Raw genomic sequence first — 20,378 nt, forward strand, 5'->3', positions numbered from 1 at the left:
CTTAAAATATGCCACTATTTCTATAATTTATACTTAACATACTTTTTTTTTAAATGGGTTGGCATAACAGAAGGTGGTATGAAGTAATATCATTCACAGCCCTGAAATGAAACAATTCAAAATAAATCATTTTGCTCCTTTTTTTTATGCACCAAAAAAAAAAAAAAAATACTCTTGGAATTGGACTATAGAAGAGCAAAATGAAAATCAAGTGCATTTACTGTTCCAAATAACTAAGAGATAAAAGTGTTTGGCCAGTCATTCAAATGTTAGCCACAGGGAGTAATTTATTTAATGGATTACTTACTGGAATTAATTTGAAAGTGGCTGTGGGGTTTTTTTTCCCACCTGATGCAAATAAAATTCTTTGGGGTTGTGTTCAATGAAGGAAAAATACAGTCCAAACTTCAGTGACAAAATTCTACCCTCTCAAAAAAGACTTAAGCCTCTTTCTTATGTTATCCTACTAATTATATCCCACCTTTTGTCCAAAGAAAGTTCAAGCCCACTCAGTTTTATCCTCTCAAAAACCCCGTGAGATCAATTAGACTGAGAGACAGTGACTGGCCCAAAGCCACCCAGTCTGTGGACTTCATGACTGAGTGGGACTTTGAACCCTGGTCTCCCAGGTCGGAATCCAGCACCCTAACCACTGCACCCCATTGTGTCTCATGATCCAACTACAAGAATGTTACTGTAGCAACTTTAATACCCTGCAACACACCTGCAGGAGTGGTTGTCATGTGGGAAAAACAATTCTGTGGCTTCTCCCTAGGCTAGCATTGCCTGTTAAGAAGCTAGGACAGCAGTGCTATAAGGAGTCAGTGTCTGGGCATCCCATATTGCCACAACAGCACAGAGCAGTACTGCAGCAGCTCCCATCTCCATGTCCTCTGTGAAAAAGCATCCCTAGGGACTTTCCACATGGCAGTGCACAACTGCAAATATCTTTGTTGCATGGCAGAGATGGGGAGCCTGTGGGTGCCCAAAGGTTATTGGACTCGTATTGGAATAAAAAAACATATCAACGTTGGGCATTTTAAAACTTGTGGTAGCTGTGGCAATTTTTATTTAACCATTTTGAAATTTGGCACATTTGTAGATCTGTCTCCTCAGGTAGATCATGTCTGCCAAGTTCCTAGTTAAAGTACCATTCTTACGTGCTGTAGAATCTAGAGGTTTATATTTGTTTTGACCCCTTTTTTAATTACAAAGGCTTAAAAAGGAGTTTCACAGTGCAATCTGTAGGGAAATCTCATTGTTTCAAGTGCAGCTTACTTCCAAGTAAGTGTGTGGATGTATAGGATTGCAACCTTAATTTTTTAAGAAAGGCAAATAGCACAAGACTCCCAATAAAATATTCAGAAGCGCTAATCAATAGTAGCCAAGACTGTTGCATTCCAAGAGAAAATTAACCAACTGCTTTTTGCAGCAACCGATGGGAATGAAAGCTACTTGGAAGTTGTGAGAATGGCCCCTTGAGTGTTAAATTAGGCTGCTCCTCAAGTCTGTCTGCAGGGAACATAGGCGCACAAGGGAAAAGAGATCATTTTATTATCGCCACGGCCAGTTTTCTGCAAACTGAGTGAAAAAGGCAAGCAGCATCTTGATGGCTGTATCTTAGCAACGAGAAAGGGGATCAAATTAATTTTTAATAAGCAACAGCTTAAATTTTCAGTGTGCCAGAGACTTCTTGAAGGCAGAAGCTTAGAAATACATTTCTTCTTTGTGGAAGCTTAAGCTGAAAGGGAGCCCAAGGGTGATTAGGTGAGAACTTCTCTCCTGATCAGAAAAAAATCTACACCTGCATCATTCCTGGACAGGTGCCTTTTTCCAGCTTTTCTTTATCCCCCTCCAAGGAAGGTGGTTCTGCACATGCTTCCCACAGGCAGGTAGTTATGGTGCTGATTTATTCTTGCAGGAGGGAAGCTTGTCCACGATACTTAACCTCATTTTGCCATCTTCTATTTTAAACCACTCCTTTGTGTCCTTAGAATGAATACAGTGTGGTGAACCATTCCCCTCTCTCTGATCTCAAGAGCATATCCTCACTTTACATACCTGATTCTTAGGGCGAGTCTATATGTTCAGCAATGTCTTATGGTCAAACACTCTTTTAGAACTGTACACTAATTCAAAACTGTGTTTTATTTTTGTGTGTGTTTGTGTGTGTAGTAGTTCTCCCCTATCTAAAACATTCTTTGATAAAAGTTTTCAGTAGACTTCAGTTCATAAAACCCAAATTGAATTGTCTTGTTGTGCTAGAGCAGAGATGGTGAACCTTCAAGAACTAGTAACATGTGGAAGGCTACAGGTTCACTTTCCCTCTGCAGTAGCTCAATGCTTTTGACTCCCATGCAGTTGGCATCTCTGGTACAGCTTCAAAATTAATTTTGCTACTGCTGGCTAGCTGCATGTGGCATGCAGTGGTTCCTCTTCCACTGGCATCCTGTTTCAGATATTTCAGAGCATCATTTGTGAAGACTGTTTGGGTGTAGCTTGGGCCTCATGCCCAAAAGTGTATATGTCGCTGTCAAGAATAATGAATAAAATCAGATCAGATCAAAGGGGAAACAATCTTGTCAACAATCCAAAAGAGAAGGGAGGCGAATTCTAGTCCTGCTTGGTGGGGTGGGGTGGGGGGGGACATACCACAATACCAGAGGGATTATATAGGCTTGTAGTGTTAGCAAAAATGTCAGCTCTCCATTTTGCTGCTCGGATGTCTTTGTTGTGAAATGAATTATAGGGAGATGGCTGAAAAGTTCAAATTCAGAAATGATTAAAATTGTCTCAGCCATAGAAAACTTCAAATTCTCCCACTTCATTGCAAAGGAAACACAAAGCAACTGGGGGAAATGTAATTAATTATGCATTGTTTGCATATTTTCTGGATCGGTTTCTGTTCTGGACATGAAACGAATAAGCAAGCACCTGGATTTTCCACTCCCGTTTCCATCAGAATTCTTTGACATCCCTAATGGACACACATCATGGACAAAAATCCAGGGAAAATGAGGATAACATTTACATGTAGAAACTGATTCTCATTCCTACAACAATACCCTAACCCAGTGTAACTTTCCCAATACACCTAACTTTCCCAATACGCCTAGCCCAGTGTAACTTTCCCAATTTAGAGCTTGGTTGGCCACTGTAGGAATAGGGCTGCTGGGCTTGATGGGCCTTTGGCCTTAATCTAGCAGCCATCTTCTAACGTTCTTATGGTGCTGTGGAATTGGATTCAAAAATGCAGCCTAAGGAACAGGTTGTTGTTTTTAAAAGGTGGCTGGTGCAGTTATACTAAGCCCAATAGAGCAGTCTCCAGTATTAGTCTGTTATTTAATTGAGTTCATTCTCTCAGCAGTTTCCCCAGAACTGCTGAGCAAATAATGGATGAAGGCTCGGCTGACAAGTCTGGTAGATTTATGTATTAGTAAACCATCCAGATCAGCATTCCTTGAAATGGGTTTTTTAAAAAGAAAAATCAGACACTTAACATATTCACAGTTGCACACAAGTTTTTTTGTTTTGTTTGCTTTTTGGCAACTGGTGTTGCTGCACCAGGCAGTGCAAATCTAGGGTTCAGCTAATATGGCTGTTGCTTTCTTTGCAGCTTAAAGTAGTATATCTGGTTCGGATCCTATGTGTTCCTAGTGGCACTGTCAAAAGCATGGATAGGGAACCTGGGTTCCTCCAGATGGTGCTGAACTACAACTCCCATCATCCCTGACCACTGGCTATGCTGGCTGGGGCTGATGAGTCCAGCAACATTCAGAGAACCACAAGCTTCCCACCCCTGATAGATGATAATAGAAGTAGAAAACAGAGCTAACAGAGCAGCCCATGATAGACTTGATAGCGTTTCTATCAATTCTGCCACCACCTACATGCCATGATGTTGCTCCTGATGATGGTTGCACTAATCAATAAGCAGAAACTTACAAAAATGCCTGGATGATGCCCCTTAAGCCATTCTATGCCCCTTCTACTTGCTGCCAGGAAGAGTCCAATGCATTGCTGATGCCATAGTTCAGTCATTAGGATATATGGTACCCATCAGAACTCCCTTCAGGGAACAGTTAAAAATTCCCAGACACTCAGGACACAAGTTGGTGTATTGCTGAACAGGAAGCAGGAAGTGCAATTCCCAGCTGCTTCTTTTTATTTAAAGCAAGAGTGAGGACAACCAGGACAAGTTGGTTTATCACAACACTGCTGGCTACTGCTCCATACAAAGCCCATTGAGTCCTGGTCTATGCAGCTAAATTGTGATTTGGGGGATTATAAAGTCCATACATATGTCTTTTACTTGCTTGTTCCTGTAGCAGGCCATTGATGTGTAGTGAATCAAGTACAGTCAAACCTCAGATGTTGAACGTCTCGGCAGCTGAACGCCGACAACCTGGAAGTGACTGCTTCCGTTTTTGAACGTGAGGCACATTTCTCATTTTTAAAAAATTTGATTTGCCAGCCTCCCTTTGATCCTCAGTTTTCAAATGTTTCGGAAGTCGCATGGATTACATTCGAAAACCAAGGTTTCACTATACTGTATAGGCATTAGCCTTTGCCTCCAACCTTCATTATTTTTTTGTATCCAGTAGCACTGTTGGTTGTTATTGCTAGGCAGCCAAAAGGTGGTCAGTTCAATGTTTTCCCATGGCAGGTATGTCCTGCAGCTTCTTAGCATAGTTCTGCTCTTCCTAGTACATCACAGAATCATAGAATTGTAGAGTTGGAAGGGAGTTTGAGTTTCATCTAGTCCCCCCAACCCCCACAAAGCAGGAATCACAACACATAGCCCCACATCCAATTTGAAACCATACCAAACCCTGCTTAGCTTTGCTATTGTCATCTGGCAGAAGCTTGCTCCCCAGTGCAATGCTATTGTTTGAAGTGTTTCCCTGACAGCCTCACTTCTACAATAGGACTCCAGCCATTCTCTGCAGCACCAAGGGGGTTTACAATCAAGCTTCTTCCTGACAGAGAAAAGGCATGCAAGTTTTTCAATATCAGCCTTCCTCAAACTGAAGCACCCCAGAGATCTTAGACTACCACCCTCATCAGCTCCAGCCATCAGGGCAATGATCACAAATAATGTGGAGTCCAAAAAATAAAAAATACAAATCTGGAGCATGTGTGTGGAAGGAGATTGGAAAAAGCCACCTGTTTGCCTGGGGGAATGATGGCTATTTTCTGACTGTTTTTGCAGCCAGGTGATTTGAACCCCTGTATGCACATAGCCCTAAAGTCTGTTAGTTGCATAGCTCCTGTTTGCTATACCACGGAGGTCTATCCTAAGGAGTATTATGGTGTCTTTTAACTGTTGCATTCTGTTTCGCATATGTGGTGTACAGGGTGATGGCCCGAGTTTGTTCTTCTGTCACCATCCATTCATTGATTGGTTCCTTCCATGCATACCTGCCAATGTTGCTGCATTATCACTTGTTTCAACTGGCATTGTTTGACTGGTTTGCCTAGCTGCTGGCAGTGCACAGGATTAATTGACATTATGTAGACATTATGTTTGGACTCATCTACACAGCTGCAAATAGAACGTTTTAAGTGTTGTAAAGTGCAACATATAAATGTGACACCAGATGGTGACAGTGGGCTATGCAAAATTCAATGTATTTTTCAAAATGTTTTTAAAAAAGCATTTTCACAGCGTTTTTTTAATTGTGTGCAGATTCCATCTTGGTATAGCTGATGTAGTGAGTCTGTAGTACCGAGCCTCCTTTCCATGTCTTTGTCCGGACTTCTCTCTCTCTCTTTCTCATCTTTCCAACTTCCTTTGGCACCTTGCATTACCCATTCTTGGCGATCTTATTCATGTTCATAGTTTTGACATATTTCGACAAGTTATTAAAAAACTCTTTCACCACTGGTGGTAACAATCATACTTCAAACATTTCTTTTTTTACTAAAGCATATCTTAAGATTTCTGTCTGATGCTCTGCCCAGAAGCTAGTCAACCATATTCATATTCGGATGGTATAACAACGCATGTGTTAAAGCTATCACCAATTCCCTTGCAACAATTGGCATTTATATGCACCTATCAAATCCACTAAAGTAACCAACTAAATTTTACTAGCAAGCTTCCTTTACACCTATTTGTGTCAGCCATTTAAAGAGAACTAACTTTTGTAAGGTTTTCTTGCTTGGGCCCTGTGGTGGGAGACCAAGCAAGTGAACATGTAAGTTGTTATTTACATTAGTCTGCTCCATCTGGAGTAGGGTGGCCATATTTCAAATAGTAAAAACCAGGACACCAGAAGAACAGAAATTCGCCCCCAACGTCAATTCCGCCTTTGAAATCCTGGTAATGACCAGGAAAATCTGAACATATGGCAGCCCTAATATGGAGCCATGCCTGCAGTTCTATAAATATAAAGTCCAGAGCATAATAATCTTCATTTTGGTGGATGGGTGGGTATGAAAAGTAGCGTATTTAAAAAGAGAGACAACCATTACTTTATCAAGTAAAAATATATTATAAACAAACAAATTCTAATGCATTCATGTAGATGTATAGTTTTATAGATAAACCAGAAACCCATACTTGATATTTTGAATATTGTGTGTATAGTATACAATACCACATGAAGTTACTTTGCACTCTGAGTACATCTTATGATTTGCAAATAGATATTACAAAAGTTACTCCACACTTTGGAGAGCAGGCAATTAAACTTTTTTTTGCAATAAACTTTGTGCCAAATTAGTTATATAAACTATTGGAACAAATGGTTACAAAATACAAACAAGACCAATAATTGTGTATTGATGAAGGGTATTTTTTTTAATAAAAAAAGTAAGTGGCTCATGATTTTTGTGATTAAATGGACACTTGTGTACTTTTTGATGTCTACTGTGTAAAATGGGATTATTTTAGAGCCCTCATTTGTTTGCATTGGAGATATGAAACGCTTAACACTTGTATGAACAGGTTAAACGGCTTTATACCCATGCACATGATGAATGTCTTACTTAATATAAAGACCCTACATAGAGGGAGCCATAACAGGGAGCAGCCTTGAGGCTCATTTAAGTGAGATATACTTTTTACAATCATTATTTCACAAAAAAGATTTTAAATTATATAATGGAACCACTTCAAGTCATCTTTTCTTCTAATATATAATTATTTCACTGTATGAAAAGTTATAGAAATCAATCCCACTGTCATGGAGCTAGATAGAAAAATAAAAGCAGTCAACAAAACCTGAAGGTTAGAATAATACCATTTCAGTTACACAACCCCTTTTTTTTGTTATACATCGGTTAAGGAATGGTTTTCTGTGAAACTCCATTTGCTTATAACTTTGAATAAAGAGAGACGAATGAGTCATCTCGGCTATACAAGTGTAAATCTGAAATAACTCCATTGAAGTCAGTGGACTTGGACTGGTGCAATCAAGTTCATTATTGTAGTTAAAAGCCAACACTAAGCCTATTGCCCCCAAGTACACTAAAGAGTGTCCGCCATTAATGCAATTGAATTCTAGTGTTAAACCCAGGGAAGAAAACTCTGGTCTTCATATCAAGTTGGATGCAACTCAGAGTTTATGAGAAGTGCTTGAAAATAAATTACTGCAGGACATTAGAAAACAAACAAACTGCCTCCCCCCGCAAGTTACTAATGCCAGTCAAAGGAATGATTAATCATTCTGTAAAAATTTGCATTGTGCTCTCTGAAGTAGGAGTAAAGTTGCTCTAAAACAGTACTGTTGACAACAGGATGTGGCCGTCCTTTTGATTCATGTAAACACCTCTCTCTTCCATCACTCCTAATGCAATAGAACCCCTTGGTCTGGTTAAAATAAAAATTTGAAGACATAATTCTGGATGGCAGGTTCAGAAATCTTTCCACTTTTTGTAATTCAGGAAGAGGGTCCTTGATCAAAGTATTTCCATCTACTATGTGAATCTGATCCAAATGGAAATGTTTAAGCCACCTCTCCATGTGGATGTCATACAGGCTTCGCTGGATAGCCTTGTATTTGGTATTAAGTGCTCCATTTTTAATAACAATGTCTTCAAAGAGCTGAACAGGCTTGTGGCTTTCCAGCCTGTTGTAATAGACTTGGGTATAATCAGAGATAACTCTCTCTGTGGGGTCTCTTAGAATAAGCAGCAGTTTAATGGAACTATTCATATCATGAATCCTTTCGGGAGCCTGTGGCGAGGTAAAATAGCCTGGTGTTTTCTCAATAGTTATTTGATTTTCATATGAAAATGGCATCAGGCCCCTGTACCAGTCAATTCCTTTCACGTAATTCTCATCCCAGTCGAAGAAGTGAACTTCAGTAGCCGCTACCACAATGTTTGGGTGAACATCCAACATTTCAAGTAAGGCCCTGGTCCCTCCTTTGCGAACTCCGATGATGATTGTGTGAGGTATTCGTCTGCTCGTTCCGGGAGGTCTCACTTGTGCTGAATAGTGTTCACTCTTATTGCTGAACAGCATCACTTGGGACTTCAGCGTCTCCATGAGAGCCCCGTTCTCAACTGGAGCGCCATGGGCATGAGTCAGCAGAAGGTATGCTGACACCAGTAGAAAGGCCATGTGGAGAAGAAGGAACTCTCAGTGCAAAATGCAGTTGTGCTGGTCTGATGAAACAATGAGCACGTGTCTCCGCAAGGAGGCAGCTGATGGAACTGGGGCCAAAGCAGCAACAAATTTCTCAAGCATCTGTGGGTCAGAAAGAACAGGACAGCAATCAGCATCTTGTTTACCTGAACTCTATAGCAAAAGACTTGCATATGGAACCTGACATTTCTAAAAAGCCATGACAGGGGGAAAAAACATACATACATACATACATACATACATACATACATACATACATACAGAAATAGTGAGGTTTGTGCTTTCACCTGCAAGTTTTGAAGACAAGTGAGGCTTGGTCACTTTGTTATAAATAGCACCACTTCACAGACCAGGGATGGGGAGACCTTCTCAGTGCCACATTGCCTTCTGGGCAACTTTCTGAGGGCCAGAAGTCAGGGCTACAGCAATAAATGTAAATTTGTACCATTCTACAGTAAGCTAGTTTCTACACACACTCACAAACCACTTTCTTGGCTACATCAAAACTCGCAAGAGGCGTTATTAATGTTCAAGGACACAGGCCAGTTGGGCAAAAGTATTTGGGATGTGAAACAGGGTTTGTGTGGCCTAGAGAGAGAGTTCTGAGGCCAGATAGAGAGAACCTGAGGGCCAAGTTTGGTCCCTGAGCAGCTGACAAAATGAAAACAGGTAAAAAATAAAATTATTCATTTATTGGGAAATCAAGAACCCTGTAAATAGATTGAAGTGGGGCTGTTCAGCAAGTCTTACTTAGTCTTCCTCCTCAAAAAACTTCCTTCCAAAAAAGAGACCAGAGTAATTATTTTTTTCCTTTTGGATCTAATGGGAGACCTCCATATCATATCACAAGCAGCTTTCAGTCATCTCCGAAATATTAAAATTCATTTGCTCTGTGGAATGAGGGAGGTTGCCATTTAAGAAACAAGCTCAAGCTCCCTTGGATGTGTTGAACTAGTTGTGCAGTTCCCATCCAGGGTTTGTAATTACAAAGTTTATCATCCAGTTTGATGTTCAGCAACTGAGTCCTTTCATATATTCACGTGTTTCCTACTAAATATGTTCAACATATGAAAGTTATAGACATATTTGTTTTGTGTTCTATTGTTTTGTACAGTTAATCCGTTCACCAATTTTTTGTTCCCTACTATGCTAGAAATCCCTGGGGAATTATTTCCACCCCTTATTGAAATTTAGACTTGCAGTGTATGAACAAAGTTATGAGCACCTTGAACTGTCAAGACAATACTCTTTAGGAGAGTTGGCTGTATTCTATTGTTCATTTCTCCTATTATTTTCAACCTCTATGATCATTAGAGTTAACATTGCAATAGAAGTTCAATGGATGTAGACCCCCAGGAGGATATAACTGTCTTTGGCATTGCAAGTTGGTAGTTTTTAGAAGTTTCTCCATGTGGTAGGTCACAGGCTCAGAGAATAAGACCCACACAAAATGTCAACACAAAGAATCCCTCATCTGTTATTTTGGGAAGGTTACATTTTCAATTTCAGCAGGTCAGGTTGAGACTGTAGCTCTGTTGAAGGTGTGAAGCAAATGATAAAATAGCAATAGGTAAAAGCTAACTTGGTTCCAACTACCTGAACAATAGTCCAAAGATAATGCCAGCTGTCAAGCAGTGAATCTTTTGTCTGTGCAGCTTGAAAATTTGTATATTTATGCAAAATGAAAGGCACTTCTTTGAAATGGAAATAAATGCCATGTTTTAAAAAAATAATGACAATTTTCCAAAGGAAGATGGAAATGCCATTGAAAACAATGTTCAATCATTGACTTTAAGTGTAAACAAGATCTGGTTTCATATTGATTCACAATGTCCTAATTAAGTCTATGGAAAGGCAAATCATTACACATGGGAAAACAGTTCCCTTTCAATATCTAGCACTATGGAAATGAAATGATTCTTAGTCAGACTAAGCAAGTATTCTTGCTGTAATAAGGAATATTTTACTTCCACTCCACAGGCTGTAACACACATTTTAGAAACTCAAATTATTATTTACTGAACATCATCATTAATGTTAGCACAAAATGTTTACTCACAATCATATGGATACTGATACAAAATATTGACTGCAAGTGCCTTCTGTAAACACACTGTGCTTGAGAACAGCTTTGCGTCTTATCTTAAATTCCTCTCTCACACACACACCTTACAGTACCGAGCGCACACACAGCTATGATATGCCTTTCATCAGTTTCGGCTGGTAGCCCAGAAGTGGCATAGCATGAGTTGCCAGTGCCTAGGACAAGACGCAAAAGGGGGCAGCATCACCATGGGAAAGGGGGCTAGCACATCGCGGTGGATCCTCCTCCCCCAATTTTTAGCACAACCTCTGAGATGCGGGCTCTCCCAGGTGGTGCTGGACACAGACTCCAACTGCCCAACTGGAGCCCCTCCATCGCTGTGGCTCACCCTGCACCAGCCATTTCAGCTCTCTATAGGATATTCACAGGAAGCTTCGCCAGTGCAGCCTAAGAGCTGGTGCACTGTCAGTCAAGGTTCACACAGCTGACACTCTGGCAGTGTCCCAACATCCCTGCAACTGCCTGCTCCCATACGGAGGCCTGGACTGGGGGCTCTGTGATGCCACAGGGGCCTTGTTTGCCTTTGTCCCAAAGTGGGGGCAGGAGAGAGCCAAGGGGGCCAACTGGCACAGAAGCAATCCAGGGAGCATGGCAGTGGTGGCAGCCATAGCATGTGAGAAGCATGTGCTGCATGGTGCCTCTGAGCAAAGGATGCAGAACTAAGGTGCTGAAAGGAGTGGGCAGCGAGATACCTGGCTGCCTGAGAGACGCTCATACTGTGTTGCTGGACTAGGAAAGGGATACATCTCCCTCCCAGTTTTGCAGCACCTTTGGGACCGCTGCAGTGCAGTGGTGTAGCTTGGGTTGCGCCCCTAACAATTTTTGTGCCTGAAGCATCTGCCTCTGGGCCCCCTCTCACACGAACACCAATGGGCCCAGCTGCACTCCTATCTGGACAGGAATAATAATAATAATTTTATTATTTATACCCTATCCATCTTGCTGGGTTTCCCCAGCTAGTCTGGGCGGCTCCTGGCAGAATAATAAAAACACAATAAAACATCAAACATTAAAAACTTCCCTAAACAGGGCTGCATTCAGATGTCTTCTAGAAGTCAAATAGATGTCTTTGACATCTGAAGGGAGAGTGTTCCACAGGGACGACACCACTACCGAGAAGGCCCTCTGCCTGGTTCCCTGTAACTTTGCTTCTCACATTGAGGGAACTGCCAGAATACCCCTGGAGAAGGACGTCAGTGTCCGGCCTGAGCGATGGGAGTGCAGATGCTCCTTCAGGTATTCTGGGCTGAGGCCATTTAGGGCTTTAAAAGTCAGCACCAACACTTTGAATTGTGCTCAGAAAAGCACTGAGAGTCATATAGTGGTGTTTTATTATTTAATATTTTATACGTGTTTTTATCATTTTTAGTTGTTTTCTGCACTATTGTTTTTTGTTGCTGGTTTTATTTTGATGTTCTTTTATTGTAATTAAACACACTGTTTATATGGTATTTTATGTCCATGCTTTATTTTTATACTTCCAGTTTTTCACTTCTATCTGCGTTGTCCAGATAACGTTTTCTTAAAGAGCAGTAAAAAGGTAAAAGAGCAGTACAGTAATGCAAATAAATAAAGGATGACTTTATTTGTATCCTGCCTTTCTTCCATAATGAAATTTAAGGCAGAATGCATTGGGTTCCCATCCAGGCTCTGACCAGACCCAGACCAAGAAGATGGTCCTCAGACCATGACCAACTTGCAGTTTCTTTGTAAATGAAAACTGTGATTCCCAGTATGTTTTGTGCTTCCATAGGCTAACCATGGAAGTATGAAATACATTCAGTCCTTGGACTCAGCTATACAGCAATAAATAAAACATTTTAAATGTTTTGTAAGGTGCAATATACAAATGTAACAATAGACGGTGACAGTGAGCTATGCCAAATTCAGTGTATTTTTCAAACCTTTTTTTTTTTTTTAAAAAAGTATTTTCACAGCAGTTTTTATATGTGTGTAGATTCCACCCTTGTCACAGACAGCTCTAGCAAGTTTGCAGATTCATTTATTATTCTATATGGCAAAAGTTGCTGCTGAAATAAAACATTACGTAGGAATATATTATGAGGGATAATCTGATTCGGAATGCATTATAGAGCTGAAGACTAAATGGATCAAAACTGCCTGTGGGAGCAATTCCATTGAAACAACCATTCCAGATTCAGCCTAAGAGAATTGATTGATTTTGATGAAGCTCAGAGATGTTAGTTCCTGTGGTTATGTTATAATTGATATGTGACTATAAAGACAATTTAAACTAGATTTAGATTACAATCCTATTACTTAGGAGTAAGTCCCATTGAACTCAATGGGGCTTACTTCTGAGTAGACATGTGTAGGACTGTGCTGTTAGAGCAGCTAATTGAAATGTGTTATCTAAATAATATCTGTATTTTATCATCTTGGTGGAATTAAATGCACAGTTTCAGAAGGCAATATGAATGAGTTTGTATAATAAAAACAATGGATTTGAAATTGCAACACTGCACATTCTCCCTATCTCACAGTACATTTGCAATAGCTCCATGGTGCATAATTAAAAAATTAGTTCTGTCTCTCCCACCCCCCAGCTCCGTAGTACAGCATCAGAATTATAGCACCATATTACATGTTATGTTTTTCTATTATTTGGTAATGTTGTTGCTTAGATACAAAATGATATTGTGTACATTAGGCAAAAAGAAAAAGTAACACATATTAAGAAACCAAGGCTCATGAATGAAAGATGGCAAGATATTTTGAACTGCAGGAAATTTTAATCACAATGTTTGTAAGAATGAGGCCTAACAAATGACATAGACAACAAAAGCTGAATCAATTTAAATTTGCATTGTGGAACCCTTTAGTTTGGTAGATCTCATAGTTTAGATTTTGCTGCGTCGAAGTTTGTGGGCCTCTAATAAGTGTTTATATGCTGACACTTTTTTTTTATTGCTGTGCCAAACCCTATTTCCTTGCAATGGTCTCATGAGGTAAATGAATATTCACATAGAAGGCCAAACAAAACTGAGCACAGAAAACAGAAATTGTGGAGGAAAGAATTGAAGGCGCTTGGCTAAGATCACTAGAACTTACTTTGCTTTCATAAATAAATGCCGAATGTTATCTGCCTTTTGCACAGGGTGCAATAGGCAGCCATTGCTGTTTGAAAATATTCAAATATCCTTTCCACCATTCAGTGTAAGTTTTTTGTTCTAGCCATGGCCATGACAAACCCACAGCAACAGTATGAATAAAATACAGATCATACATCCATAATATGAACCAACATCCCCAATGGAAGAACAACCATGATGTAAAAGAAATGTTACCAGGGACACCAACAAACCCAAATCCAGCTTAATTTCAGATTAAACCTCTGAATCAGTACAACAATTTAAGGCGATTTTATTTAATTTCTTTTTCCTGATTCTCAACCCCCCCCCTTTTTTTTTTGCAGCCAGTGCATAGAGGGTCACTCTGTGTGTTATGAAACTATTATTGTCACTCAAAAGAAACTGAGCTATTTCTACTGGACTGTACCTGGTTGCTTGTGTGAACACAGATTTCAGAAAATGATCTCTTCGGTCTCTATATAAAGAGCAGGCTACTGCCAGTCTGTAAAGACAATATTGAGCTAGATGGACCAATAACTTGACTCAGTATAATGGATTTCCCAATGTTATAGAATAAACCTATTGGAATGAATAGAACTGCTATTTAGCCATTGATGGGTCTGCACTGAGCATGACTAACACTGACTATACCCATGTAGTTAGTATGGCTAACTATAGCTAATGCTGATAGAAAAGTTACATCAAAGTGTGTCTTCAGGAATGTACCAATATATTGCCCCATAAACATAAAACATAATTTATTTGTTTTGGCATAATTCATTTAAATATATTTGTTCTCAGCACACATGTTAATCAATGTGTTATAATCTGCTCTAAGGCAAAGACGCACTGCCGGTGAGTTTTCAGTCTGGAAACCAGAATTGTATTCAGATAAATTCACTGAACCTTGAAGCTGCAATAGCTAATAAGTGCTTAAAACACTTTCTTCAAATCTTACCAAGGCCCGTTGTTGTTCAGCATCTTTATAAATGAGTTGCACAAAGGAATTGAGGGGATGCTCGTCAAATTTGCAGATGACACCAAACTAGGAGGGGTAGCTAATGCTGTAGAAGACAGAGTCAGGATTCAATATGACCTTAACAGATTGGAGAACTCATCTCAAACTACGAAAATGAATTTCAGTAGGGACAAAGGTCAGATTCTGAACTGAGGCAGGAAGAACCAGTTGCACAAATATAAGGTGAAGGACACCTGAATTACTAATAGTACATGTGAAAAGGTGTCTTAGAAGACCACAAGCTTAACATGAGTCACCAGTGTGATGCAGCAGCAAAAAAAGCTAATGCTATTCTGGCGGCATTGACAAAAGTACTGTGTCATGATCAAGGGAAGTCATAGTGCCACTCTATTCTGCCTTGGTCAGATCACACGTGAAGTACTGTGTCCACTTCTGGGTGCCACAATTTAAGAAGGATATTGACAACCTAGAACATGAGCAGAGGAGGGCAACCAAGATGATCAAGGGTCTGCTATCCCAGCCTTATGAGGAACTGTTGAGGTAGCTGGGTATGTTTAGCCTGCGAAAGAGGCTAAACTGAGAGGAATTATGCTAGCCATCTTCAAATATCTAAAGGGCTGTGACATGGAAGATGGAGCAAGCTTGCTTTCTCCTGCTCTGGAGGCTATGACTCGAACCAATGGCTTCAAGTTACAAGAAGGAAAATTCTGACAAAACATCAAGAAGAATTTCCTGACAGTTCAGCAGTGGAACAGACTTCCTTGGGAGTTTGTGGACTCTTCTTCATTGGAGGTTTTTAAGCAGAGGTTGGATGGCCATCTGTCATGGATGCTTTAGTTGAGACTTCTGTTTGACTCGGGGTTGGGCTAGGTGACCCTCAGAGTCCCTTCCAACTCTGCAATTCTGTGATTCTATGATCAGAACTACAAACATGCTATGGGAGTCCCTTTCGCTTCCTCAATAAAGTATTTGAAGGGCCTGCCTCCCAAAGGTAATTCAAATGGTGTGCCTGTATCACATCATGTGATTGATTATGTGGGGTAGGGCTTACATGTGCTCCCCAAATATTTTATTCAAGTTGGCATCCCTGACTGGATATATGGCAAATTGATACTTTACAGGGTTTTCAGATGGCCCAGAAAGCTCCCTCCACTCCCAACTGGCCTTCCAAGCATGTTTATTAGGTGGGAGATGGTCAGGTTGAATTGTGCTCTTTCTGGCTATGTTAATGCATTTTTAAGTAGAGCAATGCCACATTATCATTTTAAAATTGTTTTATTTTTTTCTTCTGTCCCCCCTATTTTGTAACCCACTTTGGATAAGTTCCTGCTCAGAAAAGAGGTATAATGATAACAATAATAATTATATGATAATAATAAGGCGTGTTTGCGTACATACATATCTGCTGCTCAAAGTAAAAAGTTTGGATACCGCATGTGCATGGCTCTTTGGGACATTGCTAAGGTCTCTTAATGTACATTTCAATTCCTCATTTTATTTTTCTTTTAAAGGCTTTCCCCTTTTATTTAGACATTGCCAGAGAGCATTACAGATACAATAAAGGATAGTGAAGTGGTAAACTCAAGCACCCAAAGTCTGCAGTGAAGCTACATGGTTGGTACTTGTGTTAATGAGGCATCATTTCCATTAAAAGCTCAAGAGTCAGGAACCTTGAGGAATAAAGGGAAAGGAAAAAAGCCAACAACTTGGTGGCTAAAGATATGAGTTGCAAAGCAATTGCAATTGGCTCCAGGCTTCCTTCTTACCAGGTACACAGACTAGAATAGATTAAAAAGTAATGCTATGGAAGGCATAAACTATAAGTACATTAAATGGTTAGCAGGTGATGTTTTTAGATAGGCATTTTAGAAAGATTTATTTTCCCCAAGGCTAGAATTATTCCCCCCCTCCCTATTCCTGATAACTTTAGGTGTAAAATTCCCTGATGAAAAAGTATAGCTTTGAGGAAATTATCTTCATTTTCTCTGCCACCTTGTCAGAAAATAAATGCATGTATACGCCCACAGAGTTGTGTATCAAATTCAAAAGACCAAGTGTGATGGTTGTACATCAATCATTCTTTCAATATTGATTTGTGGTTTCCAAGCAATCAACAAAGAACAAATGATAATTGAAGCCATTTGAAAGGGAACTTTCCCCTGTACAGGTCACATTCTAGAAAAGCTAAATTGGTTTAATGAGATTCAGTCCTCTAAACGACGCCAGTTTCAAAATATGTCGTATATTATTGCAATAAAGGCTATGTATGGCAGCTGTAAATTATACAGATCTACAACAGGTTCTGTAACTGAAGGGATTTGGTGAAAGATAAAGAGACACACTATTTCCCCCCTTTTTCAACTTAAAAAAAAAATTATTTAAGATGCAGTAGGAGTCTTTAAAACCCTACTGTACTTCAAGGGAAGAAAGACCAGCAAGATTTGCATGGCTTTTCCTACATGGCCTGACCCAGATCTTCATACTATGTTGGCCCAACCAATTGGAATGTGAGTGTTGGGAGTTGTCCTGGCTCACCCAATGACTAATGGGCTTTTCTAGCAAAAGGATGGTATAGCCAGGAAAGCTGCTGCCAGGAGACTCAGGTGCTCTGCTGCTAATTCTCACATTCTGCTAATGCAGTTTCCCATATTTAAGCAGGCTCAAGCTGTCTTTCCTGCAATAAAAGTGCTGGGTTCTTTAAGGGTTTCACAGACTGGGCCGTTAGACAATTCAACACATTCTTGAAAGGGTGGTCCTCAAGTCCTCAGAAATAAAAAAAACCTTCAACTCTGGCAGATACTGCTGAGCATTCTGCACTTAAAAGATAGAAATCCTGTCATCTGTGAAATGATTATGAATCATTTTCCATTAGCAAAGGGAGCGGGGAAATGTCAAGAGAGAGAAAAAAAGCCAAAGAGCCAATAATTTAACAAGTAGTTAAATCCATGTTGATGCCATCTATTCTTGGTTTTTTTGGCCAAGCACGTTGCATATTTTCAGTACTGAATGCAAGAAATGAACAGATGGTTAAATAGATAAAATAATAAAACATCTTGCTAATATCGCTATATTAATACATTCGGCTTTTTCTCACAGTAAGGGCTAGCACCTTAGCACATCAAGCAAACGTGGAACAGCTCATTTCAGGCATATGAAAATAGAAGAAAACTGTGTTGCTCCGTAAGGAAAAACAACAACTTCCAAATCTGCAGTTGGGCAATACCTTTATCAGGAGAAGTATGTGGCAAGCTTTCAAGTTCTTCAATTCAGGTTGCAGATCCCAGAGGGGGTGCCATTTTTCTGCCTCCTGGGTGACATCTATGGTATAATTAACTGTGACCTCCAATTCACAGGTGTATATGTGATGGGAAAGTTATTTCAACTATTACCTAACACTAGCACAGTGCACAATACCCATTGTATAAGTAGAGTACCAATATAAGGTAAAGAAATCACATGTATTCCTGCCTAATTTGGAATGGTGAGGATAGTACACTGCACAGATTCATTTTTGCCTGACCCTCCCGCAATTCTTTATTAATGTTTTCCTATCACATTTACAAAGGAATCAAATATATTGCCTGCACTATGGCTTACATTTGTTTGCAGACAGTCCAGTTCTGCCAAGATGAGCTGTGGCTTGCATACTTCCTTTAGATAAGGCTCTCCTCCTCAAAATGAAATTTTATTTGACTGGCCTTAGTGCTCTTAGTACTTTCCTTCTCAACATGTTTCCTAGGTTTGAGATTTCTTTGAGCATAAAAGGTTAGACTAGCATAATACTCTTGTCTTGACCCATCTTTAGTGCAAGGCAATTGATGGATGCCTCACTTCTTTCTCTAATCAGATCCATGGACTATTGGCAAACCTTTACATTTGTGCTCCATGGAATTGCTGTAGAATAACATTTGGCTCCTAAACTAGACTTGATGCCTCCACAGAGGCTTTTCTGATTGGATTTCTCTCTGAACAGAGCTCTTGCCTATCAGTCAACTGTCAGCTTTAACTGACTAAGATTAAGTAGTTGCTGATATGTACCACAGAGAGTGCAAGGAAATGGACAAGAGAATACACAGGACTTTATTTCAGAAGTCTGAAATCAATATTTCTAAAACTGTGTTGCATCCCTGAAATCTTTCGACTGCATGAAACAAGAAGGGTTAATGAAAGTACTGAGCAAAAAACAAAAAAACCACACACTGAACACCTCAGGATCTTACTGTACTTTTAAGTACTTTGTGCTAAAATGCATAATGAATCTTAAATATAATTAAGCTTTTTGGTTGTTGTTGTTGTTTTAGTAAGAAAAGTCTATATTTCAATCACAGTATAAGAACATATCTATGCCAAATGTCTGATGTACTGAAAATAAAAAAGTATCACATTGAATAAACAGTTTTCAGTATATCTTTAATAGTAATTTTAGAAAACTCTAGGTCTTTCTAGCTTGAAGGCTGGCAGGCACGTCCAATATGGAAGTATTTGCACTGAGCATATTTAGCCCTCAATTCAACAGTTGCCAGGGGGAGCACCATCATCAAGATTCAGTTCAGATACCGATATGGCACTTTGAGAAGCAGCTCGTATCATCCTGAGGTGCTTCATGGTCTTCCTGGTTTGACTCAGGGTCCGGATCCCACTCTGCCTCAGGAAGAATCAACTTTTACCATCTCTATTGTTGAAGCCTCTTTTGCAGGGTAGGAAAACTTCTGAGAAATTTCAACACACCACTTGCGCTAACCACAAGTTTGATTCATGTGCAGTAGTTGTACAGTTTTGGGTTCCTGTTTATGTACTTCCTCTCAACTGTCTTCCTTTGTACTTTCACAAGCCTCTGCTACGCCTGCACCAGCTGAAACCTTTACTGCATCGAGATCATTATGTGATTTCTTCTATGCCAAACTTTTTCAATTCAACAGTCCCTTTTACCTGGGGCTTTTGTCCTATGGCTACTATCTATAGTATATTCGTGACATATTAAACCATTAGTTTCCTGCAAGCTGTTTCCTGTAACACAAGCAGACGGCATGCCTTCAGATCCACTGCCAATTCAAAGCAATGCTAGAATATACTCTGCCTCTTGCTCCCACTACTGTTCATGCCAGCTTCAGAAAGAAGCTGAGTATTGCTCCTCTTGCCTACATCAGTGTTTGAGTTTGAGAGAATTCAGAACAGGCAGTGCTGCTGATGCTAATACTTCTGCTACTGCCATTACCAGACCCACCAGTCATTTGTCTAAACCTATCAGTAGGGTTGGGGGCCAGGGCACCCGATGACTTGCCAGGTGCATGTGCCTCTCATGAATAAGAGTGGTGTTTGTGTGTGTGTGTGTGTGTGTGTCTGTGTGTGGTGCTTAAAAGGGGCTGAAATTAACCAGTTCACTCTGGCAGAGTCAGAGAAAGGCACACACACAACTGGGGGCTGGGCCTGAGTGCACAAGAGAAACAAGCGAAGTGAAAAATAAGATAAAATAGCTCAGTTTAATCGAAAAAGATTCACATGCGAAGTCCCAGATCTAGAGTGGGGCAAGGATAAAAACTCTACTAAAAAGGAAAATACAGGAAGAACAAACTGAACATCACCCATGAATACTAGCCCTAAAACTGA

At 39.9% G+C, this 20,378-nt stretch overlaps 1 protein-coding gene across 3 annotated transcripts in view; it reads right to left on the reverse strand.

The window, feature by feature from the left end:
- Positions 1-6,477: 6,477 nt before the first annotated feature.
- The window catches only part of LOC310678957 (heparan sulfate glucosamine 3-O-sulfotransferase 1-like), a 77,718-nt gene continuing 63,817 nt past the window's right edge, over positions 6,478-20,378 (reverse strand). For all 3 annotated transcript variants that reach the window (XM_083443555.1, XM_083443557.1, XM_083443556.1), the window contains one exon: positions 6,478-8,698. In XM_083443555.1, coding sequence (XP_083299681.1) covers positions 7,643-8,572 — 930 coding nt within the window. In that variant the 5' untranslated portion in view covers positions 8,573-8,698 and the 3' untranslated portion in view covers positions 6,478-7,642. The remainder of the gene's footprint in view (positions 8,699-20,378) is intronic.

The sequence above is a fragment of the Podarcis tiliguerta genome, assembly GCF_965153285.1.
Source record: "Podarcis tiliguerta genome assembly, chromosome: 5".
NCBI lineage: Eukaryota > Metazoa > Chordata > Lepidosauria > Squamata > Lacertidae > Podarcis > Podarcis tiliguerta.